A 21381-nucleotide genomic window follows, 5' to 3' on the forward strand; every position below is an offset into this window, starting at 1 on the left:
GTTTTCAGCATTTATTTGACTTCTGCAGGAGAGCAGTAAAGCAGTAAATTCTGCCTAAATCCAGGCTGCACTTGGTTGTATTCATGGTGGAATGATCTGCTCTTGTGAACTACTTTCAGGGTCTGAAGTCCAAACTGAAGAGAGAGGAGCTGGTTTGCACCCAAGACTCCATGCTCAATCTGACTTTTTCAGATACAGGAGGCTTTCCACAAGCTTTGTGTTCTCCACCTCTGATCCTAAGGAGGTCTCAGTCAGGACCAGGACTGCTGGCCTTTTCTAGCTTCCCTTCTTTTCTAGGCAATATCACATCTTGCATTTATTTTGCAGATCTGAATAAAAGGGAAACTAAAGATGCAGATGTACTACTGTAGGTCATCACCACCAGTAATTGCTGGTTCAAAAATATGACTTGGTTTGATACGAGTTCTGCTTTTCTCCTTCCTTCCTGCCCTGCAACATCCCCTGTGGAGCAGCATGCTTTATGCTCATCTAGTTTTTCTTCATTCCTCTCCTTTTGCTTTGTGTCTCCAGCTTTTGCTGTTTGCTGCACACAATAGACACAATGGGTTTGATCAGCCAGGAGAGGGGGCATGCAGACTGCACAGAAACACCAGCTGTGACCTGATCCCAGGAGACATCGTATTTCAGCCTCGTGACATGTTTCACCCTCTCCTGACCTGGTGCCTGTGCTGCACAAACTATGTCTTAAATGGGGCTACAACCATTTGTCAGTCAGTAGACAGAGGGGGAGGGGGAGGGGGAGGAAAACCAACAAGGGTCCTCTTGTTAGCTGTCTACTTTGGGAATCTGCTTCTTCATGGAAAAAGCAATAGGGAAAATGATGGGGGCAAAGAGGTTAAGATACTTTGATAATTAAACAAAATCTACTCCAACCTTCCAAGTAGCAGGATTTAAACATAATACTCCTTCGAATTTATCTTTGCAATTATCTGAGAAGCATCTAAAACTTGAAAATAATCAAGACTATTCTGATCTGTGAGAATCGCCTTGAAAACTGATATATATCAGCAACAAGCAAAACCTTGCATACACCAGAAAGTGGGACGAGGATCCAGAAAATTGGTCTTTCCCAGAAGCCCATGGAGGTAATTGGAGGTGACTAGTCCTTCCCCCCCCTGCCCAAATCCAGGGATGTGAACTTGGATGAGAAAAAAATATTACAAGTTTATTTTCCCTAAAAGAATTGAATTTTAGTTTTTAATTCAATAATATATGTAGACAACAAAGTAATTAGCCTGGTGGCGCAGCAGACTAATAGCCTGTTATTAACATTCAGCTGTCTGCAATTACTGCAAGTTTGAATCTCCCCAGGCTCAAGGTTGACTCAGCCTTCCATCCTTTCTAAGGTAGGTAAATTGAGGACCCAGTTTGTGGGGGCAATAAACTGACTTTGTATAAATATACAAAAGTATGAAGGCGATTGCTTAACGCATTGTAAGCCGCCCTGAGTCTCCGGAGAAGGAGATATAAATCAAATTAAAAAATAAAAATAAAAAAATTGATGGCCGCTAGACTCCGAAAGTGTTTAACTTCATTAAATCTCCCTATTTAAAATGATTATACCCTTAAAATGTAAAATATTTTGATAACTATATTTGAGCATTATTGATTTCATTTAATGGAATCTATATCTATGCATTTATTTTATGAATTTAAATACATTTTTCCAAGAAAGGGTCTGTAGGGTTTCACTAGATTATCAAATTTATCATGGATAGGGAATTGCAGCACTGACATTAGCAAACCATGAACTCAGCCTGGCAAAACAAGAATGTGAGAAAGAAATTTAAAGTTGCCCAAATTTTCTTTCATCAAATGATACCAGCAATCATCACCATTGGCTTATTGGTTAAACCAGATTATTTTGTTCCTAAAACATTGAAGATTTACCATGGTCCATTTGTTATTGTTCTTACCACATTTCCTAATTAATTTGCAGGGTTCAATTCAGTAGTGGGTTTCAATTTCAGCTGCTACCGGTTTGCTCAAGGGCGCACACGACGCTTCTGCGCATGCACAGAGACGTCCAGGCGGGTGGGTGAAGCCTCCTGCTGCCGTCGCTACTGGTTCACCCAATCCGGGGTGAACCAGTAGCAACCCACCACTGGTTCAATTGCTTTATAAGACACAACATGGGAGTTTTATATTTTTCAAGGACTTTTGCAGAGCCTGATGCTGATTGAGCAGAGAGGGAGTGATTGGCCCAAGGTTATCAAGCTGATTTTCATTCTTAAAAGAGATTAGAAACTGGGTCTTCCCTCTCCTACTCCAGTATCTTAATAGCACACATATCATAGTTCATTGGTGAGAACCCAAAATTGCATGTGTTCCCCACAAAACAAACCCTAACAGTTTAGGATTTATTCTTGCTTGCATCCCTGCTTTCTTAGCCAGTTACTTGTCAGTCCCACCCCAATCCCTTCCATCCTACCTTTGCATCTCCTGATTTCTGCAGGCAGCTAGCTTTGACAGCTCCCGCTTCTTCTCCTCAGCATCTGCTGGACTCTTATCCTACATCTTGCCTAATTAATAGCTATAATAGCTATATTATAATAGTTATATATTCCATATAAATTCTTCCCAGTCAAAACCATAGTCTCACGTTCAATACATACATTACATTGTACTGTATATACAAAGATATGAGGCTTTGCATTGTTTTGAGTCAGATCACTGAGCTACCTGTTAAGATTAGGCTAAATAAAGATATCATAGACTCAAGCTGGAAATTTATTATGTACAAAAGCAGACTTTCTAACACCGAACTATAACCTTTCTCTACTTAGAAGCAAAGTTTTATAGATTATTCTATCGCTACTGGGAAAAGTATATTCACTAAGGTTGGGGCATTTTCTATTCACAAAGCAGTTTCCATGACTGAAACAAAACTCAATGCAATTTTATATTAAGCTAAAATGTCAGGTTTCCTTGGTTTACAGATCAGTATCTTTGTTCCCCCCTAAAACAGATCAGATGTAGTCCTTATGATATAAAATGAAAGTGTTTCAGTCTCTTATTATAGTACAGATTTTGCTACCGGAGTTTGAATGGGTATTAATAGATTCAGTAAAAGTTAAAATATAACCAAGCTTGATCTTATTCTTATCAGTTAGTGTTTTATTGAATTCAGTGGTCCATAATATATAAATAAAAACTAGAAAAAATAATAACCAGCATGATTTGGAGATTTAATGTGGGGAAAAAATTCAATTCTATTTATTTATTCTGTTATTTATTAGAACAATTACTGCTTTGCTAGCAAAATAATTGTTAGGGGGATATTTTACAAATGTACTGTATACTTAAATTAATGGGAATAAAATAATACTGGACTCCACTGTTTCCAGTTATTGTGATTCTTAAAGAAGTGGCAATCCAGTAGATTTTTGAGTGCATTAGGGCAAGATTCACAATGTGTCCTTCAATTTTTAAAAATAATTTTTCAGAAAATGCTAATAAAGCAGAACTCTGATAATATACAGCTACACAGCAAAATGTTCTGCTCATATATCATCCACAGTACAACAAAGCAAGATATATGTATTTCTATAGTGTGATTGGTGAATGTGGTGCAGCTTGGCATGGAGAAAGATTTTTAGCCAACTCAGATCAATAGCTGGAAAATCAAAATGGTGACTCTGATCCTTGTTCCTGTACTGTATACATTGCATCCAATGTATGGGGATCTCAATCTCCTCACAAAAGGCAGAGAAATTTTACAAAAACTCGCAACAAACTGAATTATAGTAATATAATTAGCTCTGAAATAATGTTAATTTATGAAACCATTCATAAAACTCTTTATATACATTGTATAAACTTTTAAAAACAGTTCAGCAGACCTGTCCATTAATAATATTTGTAGTAAGATACCCACTTCATTTGAAGTGATTTAAAATATAAAATATGACTCTTTTTCAAAACCAATTGCTTTCAAGCACTTCTCCATATCTTCATTAAATGTCACTGAGCCACATACTAGTACAAATGGTTGCCTTCTACATGTGTTCACCATACTCTTAATCAGATTTTCATTTATTCGACCAAAGTGTGTAGTCTCTCGAAAGCTCCATGGCAGATTTTTAAGTGACTGTTCCTAAAAGAAAAAACAGATAACATGTGCAACATTTGCAAAATTCACAAAAATATATGAAGAATTCAAAATTAAGACTTCAAAATGCATTTTCAGAAGCTCACATCAAGAGAAACAGTCTTATTTGCCAAACACAGTCATTATATTTGTAGAGACTTTATTTTAAAAGAGTCCTACTCTTCCATTTTAAACTGCTTCACAAAACCTCCTAATTTAATAGTCCAAATCCAGCTAAAATTAGTTACAACTAATTTTAGTGGTATCATTGCCATTCTTGGCTAATATGTAATGCTTAGTTAATTTGATCAAAGGATGAAGAAAATGTATTCATACAAGAAAGATTGAACCTTTATCAGGTTAAACCCAAAAAGCATTCTCTTCTTTCAAACTAGCTGATCAAAGCAGAAACCTGAATATTATGATGGCTTCTGAAACAATTGCTTGAGAATGTCACTCAGATATGCCCTGTAATGCTGTTAATATGGAATAAGTAGTTTATTGTCTCAGGAGCCCTATTTGTGCCATAAGAGATGCACAGAATTTATGTATTTGTAGGAAGACAGAAAATGTAGAGAGAGAAGGAAAAAAATATAAAAAAACAAAGAGAAGTGGGGAAAATGGCACTGGACTTGATGGAGTAGCCATCCTCTGATTTTTAAGCTGCCTTGTGTCCTTCAAAAGTAGCATGAAAAAGCCTGAATTGGGCACCAAAAAACCAACTGCAGAATTGAGCAGGTTCTTCTTGTTGCCTGCTCTAATCTAATATCTACAATATGGGAAGTAAACTATTTTGGATCCTCAGGCCTTGAATTAATATAGATGTGTTTAGAGATGTTGCAGCTAGATCACTAAAGTGCTGAAATTATTTAAACACTTAAAAGGGGATCAGATGGAGAAGAAGTTCTTTTCAAAAGTGCAAAGGGGTCTGAGGCGACTCTTTAGGAGTGCATTCCAGTGCTTATAAGCAATATAGGATTTACCTCTTTCTGGTGTGCCTGGTGAAGAGATCTCACATAGTAAAGGCATGAAAAAATAAATTTGCAGCTGTTTGATCAAACTTTATCTTCACATATGGGTGCTGGATTTGCAAAGCTTCAGTCAGGAAATCCTTCTTAACCCTACCTGGAGTCATCAGGGATTGAACCTGGGCCCTCTGCATGTGAAACATGTACTAGGTTGCTAAATTACAATTGAGTTACATTGAGAATACAGGATTGTCATGAATTCATCATCTACCATCTGCAAAGCCCATAATCAAATGAAGGGATTGTCTCAGAAGTATCAAGGGACAATTTGCCAATCAAGTATTTACCTGGCTTAATACATAAAATGTCCTGATGTTCCAGAATCGAGACTGTTCTTGAAGAAGAGTTTTCATGTAAATATTTTCAAAAGTTCTGAAGCAGCCTACCAGAGTTACAAAAGTTTCATCATCTTCATTTTCGGTTATGTACTGGATAATAGGAAGCATTGGTGCTATGCCTGTCCCAGAAGTGAGCATGAGTAGTTCTCCATACTAAAAATGAAACAAAACCTAGCAAATGTGTCTTAAGTCATCAAAAAAAGGAAAGCGAACATTTTGCAAGATGAATTTATGATACCACCTCATCATTTTCTATTAGGGAAAGGGATTGAGTAGAAAGGAGCCATTTTGTTCAATGTTTCCATATTCCTAGACTGAACCTCAGTGCTATCTCTCTGTTCCTAAGAAAGAATCCATTGTTGTGTAAGCACACACAGCTCTTCTCTTTGTTGTCCATTTAATGAAAGCAGCATCACCCTTTTATACTGCAAACTCAGCCCCTATAGACTTAGACTTAAAATAACATTATTATCACTTTGAATGTACACTAATTGGCATACATTAAAATGAAATTTCATTGCATACAGGGTCAAAGGGTCACCACCACCAAATAAACACGACAAAATACAAAATTATGCATATACACACATGCCCACATATATGGCACCTGCATGTGTGATAGCACGATGCACATACACAAGGGTGGATCTTGTTTTTTTTAATAGAACAATGCTGCCAATTCCATCAGAGTGATTGATTGGAAAACACCATCACCCTCCTAGCCCACAAACAACTCTATGTGGGAATGTTTTAAAGACTTTCCTCTATAAGTAAGGAGAGAAAGAACAGTGCAGACTGAATGAAACTGGTGCAAGGCCTTATTGTAAAGTTGCAACAATGTAAAACTAGTGTTTGCTCTCTTTAATTACAAAATCATAAAGAATGGTAGTCAGATTTAAGACAATAAAAGGAGAAGTTGGATTTACATCACTTTGTTTTAAATCAGACGGTGCTGGATGACTCCACCTAAGGTACATATATGTGTCACCCATAAATATTTTTTTTTCAGATGAACATTTGCAGTATAAGCCTATATAAAGTATATCACAGAAGTGAGTATGTATTCAGAATGATGTCTGAAGGAGAAGGATGACTAGTAAGATCTTAAGAAGACGATGCTCTTAGCTAGTAATAAGCACAGCCCTATACATATTTAGCCCATTATCTGAGCTTGATTAGCATTGCTCTCAAATAAAGGGGTCTAGGACCATGCTGGAAGTATCCTAGTTTAAATTCATATGTAAGAAGCATTATTTAATCTGGCTGTATAAGTGTTCCACGATGACTTCATTAAATAATCTGCCCTTAATTGCATGTGTAGTGGGATTGGGCTGTTATTCCATTACCTCAGGATTTCCCTACATTGGCAATCCTGGGAGTTGAAGTCCCTGTGTCTTCAAGTTGCCAAGGCTGGAAACTCCACATTATCTGAATTTTGTACCTGGAAAATATTTGCATGCTCCCCTCTATTTGCAGTATAGCTAATGCTGCCGTAAGATCATAGATTGATAGATGTGAATATGTACACTTCAGTGGTATGCTACAATTTTTCTTTTTCAAATTTGAAAACAAATTATAGTAAATAATGACAATGTTTACTGATATATTTCTACTATTCTCAAAATTGGTTGGTCCAGTCATGGTTATATGTATATGGAAAACATACAGCTATGTTCAAATTACACTTTGACCCTCTTAAGCTATTGTATGACTTCAATTAAATGATATTTTCAAAATCTTCAGTCAGATATCCTACAGCCATTATGTTGTTTAATCCAAGACTTTAAGTTACAGAAATAAATTACATATAATCAAAGTATACCTGCTGTTAGTGATTTCAAAATAATAATCGTATATCTGCCAACATTCAGTTACCTTGGACTCTCTGTAGATTAGTCCACATTGCGTTACCCCGCCCTTCTCCAATATGAAGCTCTCTAGATATAGCAGTCTTTAATTCTCATAATCCCCAACCAAAGGTAGGGATGATAGTCCTTCTACTTTGATTTCATACATAATTATTTGTCTTTGACTTAATAAAGGCATTAGAGCATAAAATTGACTTTAACATACTGCAAATCTTGATTGTTTACTGAATTTTCTGAGTCATTATGGTAAACAAAGAAATGAACAAACGCAGCAATAATCCAGGAAAGAGGAGATTGGTTTATGGATTTTTTCCCCTTTATTTTCAAAAACCAAAAATGAATCAATGTCAGTGGTTGTTTGCTATCTGTTATAGATATTACCTGATTGGCTGTATAAGGAAAACCTCCGAATGGTCCTCTCCAAAAAATGGTGTCTCCCGTTTTCCATGATTTTATGTATTGGGACATTAGTCCAGTTTTATAGCACTTGCAAAAGAACCAAGAATCAAAGAAAGCAAATTAAAAAAAGGGAATACAAACTTCGAGCCAGTAATTCACATCTTCTCAATTAAAACTTATGTGAGTTTTTAAAAAAAGCATTTGGGTACATATGAATATGGGGGGGGGGGAATTAAATCAGGGTGATACTTAAATCAAGCATTTGTGTACAATGCTTCATTACATTAGATTTAAATTAAACATTGTCTTTTGCTTTTAATCCTAATTGTGCAGAAAAACTATGTAAGTATTTTTAAACTTGCTCAAACTACAAACAATTTGCAAGCAAGATTTTTTATTTAGTAGATATACTAATTGGCAGCAGCTGCAAGTAACCATTCATCTTCTGTGTATTTATAGAAACAAGGGAACATTCTGAGAAGTAAAATTCCAGTTGTGTTATTTTGCCTTGCTTGAATCTTCTTTCAGTTATGAATTTTGAATAGAAATGGATCTGTGACATACAAAAATTTGTTCACAATTGAAACCCTCAAATATTCATAAGTAATACTGGTAGGAAACATTTTCATGCATAACAAAAGAAGTGGGATAATGAAAACCAAGACTGCCAATTTATACTGCTATTGTGCCTAAGTTTTGGACAAATAACTTCCAATGGGAATCTAGCAAAATAAAAGCATTTTGTGTAGCACCTTGAAAATTAAAATATTTATTATAGTGTAACTCACTGTACATGTTATAGATTTCTCTTCCTTAAATTTGCATTGTTTTTACCCAGCAATTAAAATAAACGATTTCTTCTCATTTTTCTATGGCAATTTCTACTGTTACATTTTGCATGTAGTATTAGACTACTTTTAGTGTAGAAAACTGTGCCATGTTAAAAAATGTTGGCAAGTCTAGCCACAGTGAAGAAAATGGAGATATTAAATTAAAGGGGTGGATAGTCAAGACTTCAGCTGCTATGTATCTCATGTAATGGAATATTGGTTTCAGAGGAGAAAATGTATTAAGAATAGATTTCTTCTTCATTCCAATGCAGAAACAATCAGGCCGGTTTATAATAAATTCTTTTAAATAACAGAAGAAAAAATCTTACACAGAAAAACTCTATACCAGGTTTTACTACTCCCCACCCCCGCAAAAAAAAGTATACTATTAAAGAATCATTCAAAAATAAGGATAAGCATAGAAAATCACCACTCATGCACACTTAACTGTACTGCAGTGCTGTAATCATGGAACACAGAGGCATTTGAACAGCACTTGGGAAAGTACTACTAGTTGTAAAAGCAGTAATAGTTATACTACTATTAATAATACACTACTTCCCAAAATTGTCTGGATTGAGAAAGACGCAACAATCTACACCAAGCTATACAAATGATGGGTGTTTCCCTCTCTTTTGTTACTGTCAGAGCATAACAATGGTTTCATTTGGGTTGAATAGATTCTATAGGAAAGGAAAGTATTATTACAATTGTTATTGCTATTATTGCAATACAAAAAAATCTATGTAATAAGCAAGCACAGTCAACCTATAATGTATTAATGCAGATTAAATATAGTAAAACGTATCAGAATAACTGAGTTGGAAGGAATCTTGGAGGTCTTCTAATTGAACCCCCTTGCTTAAGCAGGAGACCCTATACCATTTCAGACAAGTGGTTGTCCATTCTCTCCTAGAAAACCTCCAATGATGGAGCACCCACAACTTCTGAAGTTCCCCTGATAAACTGTTCTGTCAAGAAATTTCTTCTTATTTCTAGGTCAGATATCTCCTTGATTAGTCTCCCTTCTTGTTTTGTCTACAGGTGTTTCAAATAGGCTGACCTTCTCTTCTTAGATCTTAGAACACTGCTATCATGTCATCCCTAGTCCTTCTTTTCATTAAACTAGACCAGGGGTGTCAGGTTTGACCTTGGGTGGGCCAGGGGAGGCGTAGCCAAGGTGTGTGTGGACAGCTCGATGTCACTCATGTTGGGGGTACCTGTGGTAGCCCGAGCGCTTTGCCAGTGAAAATGGGTTCCCGAGCTCTATTTTTGGCTGCAATGGTCTCCTGCAACTCTCTGCCAGCAAAAACGGAGCTCTGGAGGGCCGCCCATGGCCCTCCCAAGCTCCATTTTCGTTGGCAGAGGCACCATGGGCTGGTACTTCACTGTTTCCAAGGGTGGTCCCGCGGGCCAGATCTAAGCATCCTGTGGGCCGGATCTGGCCCCTGGGCCTTGAGTTTGACACCCCAGAACTATACATACCCAATTCCTGCAATTGTTTTTCATGTTTTAGACCCTCCAGTGTTCAGAAAGATTTATTTATAGTTGTCTTGTACAACTTGCAACATTGATACCAGAAAAACTAGCACATAATCTATGGTAAAATCTTGAAGAGTTCACACTCCTAGTGATAAGCAGAAGGGAACCTGGTGGCTCATTGTGATTTGCTTCAAGGATCTGTTATAACAAAAACTGTTTTCCACTAGGGTGCTCATACCTTGGTTTCTAACAATCTTTTTTAAGTTGCAGGAATACATGTTTCACTTCAGTAACAGAGGACATCCTGAAACAAATCAGCTCCGTTATTCCATGCTTTGTCCTACTGCCTGGGTTGAGTAGGGCTTGGTACGGGGCAAAGGGAATACCAACAAACCAAAACTTTAATGGCACGACCCCAGTTCTAAAAAGCCAAAGCTGAGCACTCTTGTGGCATAAAAGATGACCATTGCTGTGTCAAGCTGTTAATTTATAGAACAAAGGCACCTGTTTACCTTTATTAAAACTTCAAAGAACCCTTCAGCATTCACAGGCGTAATTGGAGTATAAGCTCTCTGAACTTCCAGACCGTTCACTACTCCTCTGAAGGAGAGAAAAATGAGAAAAGGAGCGAAGATCAAGGGATAGAATCTTGATTTGAATCTCCAACAATTCTTGTAAGTCCTGTACGGTTCTTGCAACAAAGGCTGCTGCCTGAAAAGCACTGCAGGCATCCTTCCTCATCTCCATGGGTTATCTTCTGCCAGCCAAACAACAGATTATTCCTTCCCATTTTGCAGTAAGATCGCAGAGATCCAAGTATTGAAATAACCTCAGGTTTTTTTCCTCCAACACAGCCATATTACCTCCTTAACAATTCTTCCTTTTTCTAAAGCCAGACACGGTATTTTATGTTGTACTGCTCTGCTGCTACAAAGTAAGAAAAGAAAGACACTGGGGAAGCTGAGGATTATTAATAGTTTGCAGCAGAAAAGGGTTTTCATCTTGACATCATTGTTAAAAGAATAAATAACCGATGTGTAGAAATAAAAGTTAACAAATGATACCTGCTATGCTTAACAGCCTGGTGTTTTTCCAATGAAATTTATTTATATATTGTATTTATAAACCAGTCAATTCTGGACAACTTTGGGCAGTAAATAATTATAAAAAACAAGTATAAAAACAATTGATCGGGAGAAACACAATGGTTAACCTGAGGAGAATAACCCACAATCAATTTCTCACCTAGCAAAGGAGCCCTCCAGTCCCCTGGCACAAGTCCTGGGATACAGCTAGGTCTTCAAGGCTCATTTGAAGAAAAGCTGCTACGGAGGGCAGGAGCTATTACAGAGAAAGCATGCTTCTGGGATTACATCAGGACACATTCTCAGCAGATAGGACATGGAGCATGACAACTCTGAATAGACAGGATGGGCAGAAACCATGGGAAACAGGCAGTCCCTCAAATAATGAGGCCTAAGCCATGACGTTCTTTATAGGTAATAGCCAGCACCTCGAATTATATCCAGGAGGTTGCTGGCAAGTACTGTCATGCACTCCAGAAAGCAGAAGTATTACATGGACATACTATGGTATGCCCATAACTGCCTGAACTGCAACATTTGGACAATTGAGTGATCTTCAGGGGCAATCCACTCTAGAGTGCATTGCAATAATCCATACCCAAGATGAATAAGTCATGCGACCATGAACCTCCTGGTCCAGAAACAAGCATAACTGGCGCACCAAACAGATCTATACAAAGGTCCTCTGGCCATGGCTGTCATCTACTAATCAAGTAGGAGCTAAGAGTCCATGATAATTTTTAGGTCACATATGTGTCCTGAATGCTACCACATCTAAAACTAGGCGGCCACAACTCCCACAGCTACTTAACTCTTGCAGATGGAGCCCGAGTCTCTCCAAAGAGACAACTATGGCCTCCAGGCACTGGGACAAGCATCACTTGTTTGGCCTTGGATTCAGATATAGAACTGAGCAGTATCTGCAAACTAATAATACTTCACCCCCAAACAGGCAGATGATCATAGGCACCAGCCTCATGTAGGCATTAAGCAAGAGGAGTGAGAACACTGAGCTTTTTGACACCCCACAAACCTGGGCTTCATACTTAATTTATCCCTCCTATCAACCCTCACTGGAATCAGTCACAAAGAAAGGAGGAAAACCCGTTAAATCAGAAATACTTACATTTCCAACAGATTGAACCAGAAAGTTATAATGATTTATAGTATTGAAAACTGCTAAGAGATCAAGGAGGATCAGGACATTTGTACACCCTCCCCTCAGTGTTTCCAAATTCATCAAGAAGCATAATTAGTGCCATCTCTGTGCACCACTGATATCTTTTCCTGTTCAAGTGACAAAGATACCCCAAATTATGTTTGCCAGAACAATCCTTGAATAGAAACAATTGTTTCAAGGTGATTGGTGCTATGAATTTTTCTTGCAATATTTTTCTTCCTGAAACTGTGTGTTCTAAATGTCTATGGAGATTCAGATTATGGTTGTCCCAAAGGTGCTTTTTCAAGAGGCAACTGGACTTTCTGGTTTTCTTTGAAGATGTTTCGCTTCTCATTCAAGAAGCTTCTTAACTTTGACTTGATGGTGGGGAATGTTTTTCTAAACATACTTTTAAGCTTAGACGCCTCTATTTAGTTAGATTTGAATGTGATTTCAAGTTAAGTGTTTGTGCCTTGATACAAATTGATCGAGTATAAAATCTGCATGTGGGCTCCACTTTCTACTTGTGTTCCATTCTCTTCTCAGAACAGTATTAACAAAACTAAGAAAGTAACGAACAAAAATTGTACCTCAAAGAGGTTTTGAGAAAATCTGTCATAATTCCAGGTCATGAATCCCTGAGCTGCACCAGACTCTGGGAGAAGACTGAAATTCTCAAGAATTATTAGCCTTGGTGAATCTACCACTAAACTGGCAACAGAATCACGCAGCTCAAGCAGGAATGTTGCTGTGTAGCTAGGAGGTTGATAAAACCGCAACAAATGCAAAGACTCTCTAGAACCAAATTTTAACTATGAGCTTTGGCTCCTGACCTATGAAATCTTACAAGGCCTCTCAGATGGCAGCTGCCATATTTCTCTCTGCCAAAAGATCTTGCTTGATGCCAAACATGAAACCTAGATGGCATATCTCCAAGAGTGGCATACCCCTCCTCTGAAAACATCCAGTCTCAATAAAACATGCCAGGTCAGCTCAAATTATGGATAAGAGGTTCTTATATGGGCAGATAGGAATTTAAGAGCAACAGCCAGAGACCAAGGCCAGCAAGGATTGAATAGTTTAGCATCCATAGTGAATACTGATGGCCAGAAGGTGGGATTGAGTCAACCATTGATATTATCTTTCCTGTATGTGGCCCACCTTTGGATTCCTGTCTTGTCTTTTTCTGCCCATCATCACCCTAAAGGTATTTCATGCCCTTACTTCTTCCTCTATCCAAGCCTGACCCTGATCCTTCTCCTGCCCTCCTCAGCCAAGGGACCTATCCAACCATCACTCACTCTCTGTCAGCCTTATAAAATAGATCTGACTAAGAAATGCATGCTATATAGGTCAGAACCAGGCCATTAGCAAGACTGACAGGGCATTGTCACTGTCAGTTGAAGCCACCAGTTCTGGCAGCTCTGTGTTAGCCTTCAGAGCTGGCCCTTGCTGCAGCTCTTTTACCAGAGTTTTTCATCACCACTGACACTTTCTGGGGCTACTCCATGACTCCTTGACTAATTAGGAATATACAGACAAAATACTTTAAGCAAACCTTTCTCATTAATTCTTGAATGCTGATATATTAAATGCCAGAATTGAGGAATTTTTGAAATAGAAAATCTTGGACAATTTGCTTCTTGATAGCATAGGAATATTCATTCAATCTAGATTCATTATCTCATGTGCCAGATAACTGTAGACAACTGTATGTAGCATAAAATAAGCAGATGGTTAAGATAAGTCTAACATCTTTGAAAGATACAGGTTTCATTATTAAACCAAGTAGGTAGGTAGGTAGGTAGGTAGATACGTATTTGCTCTCATTTTCTGATTGTATCACCATATGTTATTTTTCCAAAATGTTAATATCGAATAACAGCTTTAGAAATAGCCCTGAATAGCAAAATTTGTCTATAACTTCTGTGAGACAAATGGTTTAATTGTGAAAGCCAGGGTTTTTGTCCTGAGGTTGGTGATATTCATTTATAGAAATGGATCTAAGCGCAGCCATTTCAAAAACTAGAAAGTGACTTGACACATAATTTCTTTGTCAAGTGCAAATCAATAACTGACAGCGGTGGAGTTCAATGCAGTCCATATTATTATCATTATTAAGTTACGTGAAAATCTAGCTATCAAAAAAATTGTATAATCTTAGTGCAATTGCTTACTAACAGCAGGTTTATTTATATGACTATTTTAATGGCTCACAGATCATTCAGATAATCAGTATGATATACTGGATTATGGACAACTATCTAACAATATGTCCATAGGGCAAGTCCTGCTGGTTACTTTAACTAATAATTAGTCTACCCAATTGTTGGGAGGATGAAAGTTCCTATAATTCTTTGGAATTTCTTGGGGGAAATGGCAGAATACAGTTATAATAAATACATAAATTATCAAAGAGATAGTTTTATACTACATTTTATTTACCTACCTAATAGCAAAATAGGATCACATTGTCCTTGTGAATCAATTCACAATAATTCTATACTCTCTTTTTCCTAAAAAGTGGTTTTCGAACACACATTTAATTCTACCTCCAATAATAATGCAATTGAAGGAAAATGTGACTATAGGGTAGAATATGCTATACAATTAACAAGATTAATAAACTCAATGAATTCACACATTCTTTCAAAAGAATCACATTGGGAGTGTGGTAATTATGATGTACTCAATATGAAATCTTTACAGATCAAGAGCAAAACTGAAAAACAAATTGCACACTACGGACAGTTTAGCTATAGATTTTGTACAGTACCTTAGCACAATATGTTGTCCCAAACTCAACCCCAAACTGCTGTTTCCAGGCAATTTAAAAGTGTACTGGTAGGTGTCCTCGGTCAATTGAGTCACAGAGCTTATAATGAAAGCCATAAATATTTCTGGAGTTAGGTCTGAATTGCTACTCTGCAAGAACAAAAATAAATAATTACTATTTTAAATAATACCCTCCAAACTGTGGCACTACAAATAAAAAGAAGTTTTTAAAACCAAATACACTCATTATCTAATTCAATAGGTTCCCCTTTTTTGAAATCCCATTTAAATTCCAACACCTGTTTATTCACGTAATTCTGAATTTGGCAATGCCTTTCTTGCTAATGAGAAAAACCTAAAGACTGTGGGATTAGTAAAAACAAAATACCTCAATTGTATAGCAATAGAAAATATGGTAGAACACAGAATATGTAGACATTTTTCTGCCTTTTCTTACACCATTTCTTTCAAAAGCAATTCCTTATTTTACATGAAAGTTTCTGCCTGCCAAATTTTTCTCTTGGCAGAACGACAATGCTTTCAATAATTCCAGAACATCAGGCAAAACTGTGTGTAAAGATTTTGGGGTGGGTGGGTGTAGATCCACCCCCCCAAAGCACCTCCTTTTCATATTTTTGATGTTATTTACCATAGGTTTAATCTTTTTGAGAACATGAAAGCCACTGTATTCTTTTTGAATTTTTTTTAGCTTTAGAACTAAACATTTGAACAAGAAAGTAGTAAACTATCCGTAAGTTCTACATTGAGGGTGGAGAGAAATTACTTCCAGGCTAGAATCTCAATCAGCTCACTGCAAATAATGAAAAAGCCATAATCCTGACATTTTTATTCATCGACCCTCATGTTTTTCTGATTTCTCCATCTGTGTACATTCCCTCTGGTTTTACAAACTCATGAAACAATCTGTGCACTGTTTACTCACAAGTAAGTTCTGAGAACTTCAAGTAAATCTGTTTAAGCCTGTAGCTGTTCAGGTAGTCCCTGATTTATGGCAAGTTGCTTAACAACCATTCAAAGTTACAGCAGACCTCCTTGGGCTATTTATATAACCCAGATTTGAAATACTGATGGAGCCCCTCCCCACTCATCCCCGTGGTCATGTTATTGCATTTTGGACATTCAGCAACCAGTCCACATGTATAGTCGTTTGCAACATCTAACAATCAATTTCTGGCAAAAAAAAATGCCCATTGCGGGTTTAATGATTGTGGCATTTGCTTAACAACCACAGTGATTCACTTTACGACCGCTGCAAAAAAGATCATAAAATCAGGCATGTAATGTGTTGACCCACATAATGTCCAGCATGATGGTAATTCTGTGCTCAACTAAGGTGATAAATCAAGGACCAACTGTACAGCACGATCCTGTGGGTAGTTGATATTTCCGCTGAGGTCTAGGCTATAGCAAAATAGAAATCTCATTTGCAATTTCTAGCATTCCTCCAATACTTATTTATTAGGTATAATACTATAATATTTATTTATTTTTATAAATATGGTTGGACTTAATTTGTACTTTATTAAATATTGATTTATTAAATATAATATTAATAATACAATAATCAAACACCTCTGGATTCTCTCCAGTTTTGGGCAATTTGAGAAACTTGACTAGAAAGCTAAAACAGGGTAACCCTTACTCTAGGAAAAAATACGTGCCAATATGGAGAATGCTTGAATTAAATTTTTTCCCAGAGTGTTACATAGCATCTAGTATTCCTTTCCTTGAATTTTGATCCCAAATATTTCTTTATCTTTCTGACTCTTATCCACCAAAAGTTTTACAGCAATTAAAAGCAAAATAAAAGAGAGTGACCACCCTGGTTTTGCATCTTTAGTTATCGGAAGACTTGTAGGGAGTTCTACTTTGCTGTAATTTTTTCTGCAAATAAAAAATTTAGGTCTATGTAAGGCATTCAAAAGAAATGCTTTGCAATGCATAAATACAACATCTTCTTCAAAGCATTAAAACAGCTACATCCTTTGGTAGAGCTTATATGGCTGCTTTGGGGAAATGACAGCTAGATGAAACAACTCTGCACTCACGCTCAACAGAGGGGCAGCCAGCAGCTTTCATTTACACGAATAAAATTTGCAAAGCATCTCTTTGAAATGTTTTACACGGTCCTAGTAATTTTAATAATAATCTACTTGCTGCTTCTTTCTGGATAGAAGGCTTATATCTTCTTTTGCCTTGGCCTCTTCCCACTTCTTTAGGTCTTCCTGATATATATCATAAATGCAGGGTTTGCAGCCACTGCCACAACACTGAGATGACAGTGGCTCTCTGGGCTTCAAAGACAGCCAGACTTCTTCACTCTGATCCATTACCTACAAAACACAATCCAACATTATTCCATTTAAAATTGCTGAATGGGGATGATTTCTCTCTTCTGCATCAGACATGGAAGTAGGTGTCATTAAGTGTAGAATAACTGCAGGGCATATGATGTACTGTGACGCAGTTAGGCAGCATTGGACTTTAAACTAGAAAAGGCCAGATTAAAAGCCACCTTTTTAATAAAGTTCTTTGACATTTTAGGCTCTATCCTATTCAGACCAGCTTACCTAACAGCTTTAAGGTGAAAAAAACGATAGAGTTGTATACTGTCACGAGCCTCCTATTAAGAATATGAATTAATGTACTACGTAATAACAAACTATGTCTTGCCATGGATCGGAAGGTGGTATATCTCAGTTTCATCCTTTTTTGGGGCAAAGACTGGCATAAAAAAAAAAAAAGAACGGATAAAACAGTAGCACCATAAAAAACACTAATTTTGATTTTCTGCGTATGGAGGTATAGGATTCTAACATTCTTTTAATCATATTAAGTTAAAAAGATATAAAACCGGAACTAGGAATAATCTAAAAACTAAGAATAAAATTGTGTTGTTAGTTAAAGCTAAATTTATCTCTCTAACCCAAACTAAATGGCCGAGTCTGAAAATATTATACAGGTAGTCTTCGACTTTCAACAGTTCATTTAGTGACCATTTTGAAGCTACAACGGCACTGAAAAAAGTAACTTAGAATCATTTTTCACACTTACAACCATTGCAGTATCCTCATAGTCATGGGATCAAAGTTCAGCTGCTCAGCCCGACTCATATTTATGACGTTTGCAGTGTCCTGGGGTCATGTGATCCCCTTTTGCGACCTTTTGGCAAGCAAAGTCAATGGGGAAGCCAGATTCATTTAACAACCGTGTTACTAATGTAACTGCTGGAGTGAATCACTTAACAACTGTGCATCTTGTTAAATGGGGAAAAACTCACTTAACTGTCTTGCTTAACAAAGGAAATTTTGGGCTCAGTTGTGGTTGTATGTCGAGGACTACCTATACTCTGTTGATGCCACCACAGTTGTGAATGTAGAGCTGTAGTAAGATACAGTTAGGAAGATAAAAATAGCATCTTTTGTAGCTTGCCAATGAGGATGTCTATTTCAGTTAACAAATGACAGCAATTAGAGGATGTCAACCTTGCCTAATTTTGAGAAAAGCATGGCAGAATTTGGTAACATCCAAAGACATGAGATCAATCTGGGTGTCAGAGTTGCCTTTCCATGCCAGCCACGCCTTGCAACATGCCAGCATCTGCATAGGACAAGGGGGGAGGGAGCTGCAGAGTGGGTGAAAGGGTGGGATAGCTTCAAGGGAATCAAAACTACTTGTCGGATGGTCCAATGAGAGCTGGCGGCATTCCAAGATCACAGCATGGAATGCAACATCGTCTTGCCCGCCAAACCAGGGACTGTTACCCAAACAATTTGCTTGAACAGCAATTGGACAGATACAAATTAACTAAGGTGGGTTAAAGGGAAAAGTTAACCAAGTGCTTTGGAGGCTAAAAGTTAGAACCAGCTTTGCTAAGCTGTTAACAGTTAACAGCTGTGTACTCTTGCAAAGTGTACTCTTTGTAGCTATGGCCTCCAGAGTCTTTCTTTGCTAACTGGCTGACTTGGGACAGCTGACATTGAGTTTGAGAAGAGGATTTGCATATTAAAAGAAGCCAAATGCCCAGGCTACTTTGCTATATGAGGATATGCTAATCATTTGAACTTTTTTTTTTTTTTTAAATTTGATTTATATGCCGCCCTTCTCCGAAGACTCAGGGCGGCTTACAATGTGCTCAGCAATAGCCTTCATCCTTTTGTATATTTATACAAAGTCAGCTTATTGCCCCCACAACTGGGTCCTCAATTTACCTACCTTAGAAAGGATGGAAGGCTGAGTCAACCTTGAGCCTTGGCGAGATTCGAACCCTGCAATAATTGCAGGCAGCTGGTCTTAATAACCAGCTTAATAACAGGGTGCCTTAAACCCCTGTACTACCAAGGCTCTTATGGCACGGGTGCTAAAATGACAGGCTGAACAGTGTACAAATTTACCAGATTTCCATCCATTAAATGGTTATTGGACAACGGACATTTTCCCATTATTGAGTTAAAATTGGCAAAAAAATACACTGGTAAAAATTTGCTCTCCCCGTAGCCAATACCTATACAGGAAGAAGCCTGTATTGACTTTGTTGTCACTGCAATCATCAAATATCTCTCCAAAATACTGATCTGCAAAAGTATTCCATGCGCAGCATAGTTGGTTTCAGGCATTGCTTTGTTTTGGTCCTGCCCAGAGGGAAATGGAAATGCTTTGTTTGGGATATGGACAAAAACATGACTGTTCTTGGAACAAAGTGGTTTAAAGAATGGTAAAATGCCAAGGACAACAACTGTAGCAACTGAATAAGGGAGTGCGGAGGGGAAAGATATTGGGAAAATTGGGGACGGGGGTAGGGTAAGAAAATAGTCCAGATGTCAACAACCTCTACATCTGTTGGAAAACAGTTGGTCAAAAGTGCAAGATCCCTCACATTCCCCCTATCCTGCTGACTTAAATCATTTTGCAGATCAGCTGCCTCATTCCTCTGTACCTCATTGGTACATCTAAAATACTCTGGACACTGCATGTTAGGAAGGTCATTGAGAAACTGAACTGTGACCAGATGAGAGTAACCAAGATGATCAGCAACCAAAAAGAAAAAATTCTGAGGAATAGTAGAAAGTGATGGGAACATTTATTGATGAGAAGATGGCAGAAAGACACAATAATTGCCTTCAAATATTTCAAAAACAGTAGAGGTCAGGGCAGAATTGTTCAGAGTTGTTCCAGGACACAGGACAAGAAATTAAATTACAAGGAAGCAGATTATAAATCAGGAAAAACATCTTAATGGCAAGAGTTATTTCACCATGGAAGAGACTGGCTTAGCTTTTATTTTTGGAGGGGTATTTAAACAAAAACAGAATGACATCTGTTAGGTATAGATTGGCCCAATTTCGACATGATGGGTATTGCTGGGTGATTGAATTCTGGCTCCTTGTAATCTGTGCTATGCGCATAATGCAAATGAAATAAGGAAGAGTGTCAATCATCCAGTTGCACCTGCCATGTTGAAGCTAGGACTGTTACCACAGATTCCCTGATTTAGGTTGGACAGTCTTCCAACCCTTCATCTTGTGAATCTATAGGCTGTGCAGGGATCTTGTGAGGGGGTTGTTTTCCTCCACTCCCTCTCCAAAATATAGGATCCCTCCCAATATTGGCCAGAGCAATTAAAACATTGAGAGGTTTGTTTCAGATGAATAGTGGGTAATCAAACAAGCCTATTTGGCGCCCGCTCTTTCTCCAAAATAATACGAGACTTACACGCTTTGGCTGGCTGAGGAATTCTGGGAGCTGAAGTCCACAAGTCTTAAAAGTTGCCAAGGTTGGAGAGCCCTGGACTAGTCCAACCCCCCTACCTATGCCAAGTGATTGTCCAGTCTCTTCTTAAAAACCTCCAGTGTTGAAGCACCCACAACTTCTGGAGGCAAGCTGTTCCATTGGTTAATTGTCCTCACTGTTAGGAAGTTCCTCCTTAATTCCAGGTTGCTTCTCTCTTTGATTAGTTTCCACCCATTGTTTCTTTGTCTTCCCTTCTGGTACTTTGGAAAATAAGTTGAACCCCCCCCCCCAACCCCAAAAATCTTGTTTGAGGCAGCCTCTCAAATACTTGAATACTGCTGTCATGTGACACCCCACCCAGGTCCTTCTTTTCTCTACCCTAGCCACACTCAAATCCTGCGACCGTTCTTCATAGATTGGCATCCTATTTGGAGACAATTGTGGGAAAGGCTTCATGCCAGCCCAACGCTTGCAGAACCCCCCTCCCCCTCTCATGCAGCGAGCAGAAAGCAGGAGACTTGGCGCCTGCGCGGCTCCGCCCCTTCGGGAGGATTG

The 21381-nt window shown here is 37.9% G+C and overlaps 1 protein-coding gene across 2 annotated transcripts; it reads right to left on the reverse strand.

Annotated features, from left to right (window-relative positions):
- Positions 1-3117: 3117 nt before the first annotated feature.
- CYB5RL (cytochrome b5 reductase like) lies at positions 3118-21308 on the reverse strand. Of its 2 annotated transcripts, XM_060689923.2 has the most exons (7): positions 20809-21308; positions 17250-17429; positions 15077-15225; positions 10569-10656; positions 7727-7831; positions 5427-5630; positions 3118-4117 (listed from the first exon to the last, which is right to left on the reverse strand). In XM_060689923.2, exons 2-7 carry the CDS (start codon positions 17424-17426, stop codon positions 3914-3916), a joined length of 927 nt encoding a protein of 308 aa, XP_060545906.1. In that variant the 5' UTR covers positions 17427-17429; positions 20809-21308; the 3' UTR covers positions 3118-3913. The 2 variants fall into 2 exon arrangements, with proteins under 2 accessions (XP_060545906.1, XP_034271028.1); XM_034415137.2 differs by lacking the exon at positions 20809-21308 and having other exon boundaries at positions 17254-17389.
- Positions 21309-21381: the final 73 nt, after the last annotated feature.

Source organism: Pantherophis guttatus, chromosome 3, assembly GCF_059756535.1.
Source record: "Pantherophis guttatus breed Tessera chromosome 3, ASM5975653v1, whole genome shotgun sequence".
NCBI classification, from domain to species: Eukaryota; Metazoa; Chordata; class Lepidosauria; order Squamata; family Colubridae; genus Pantherophis; species Pantherophis guttatus.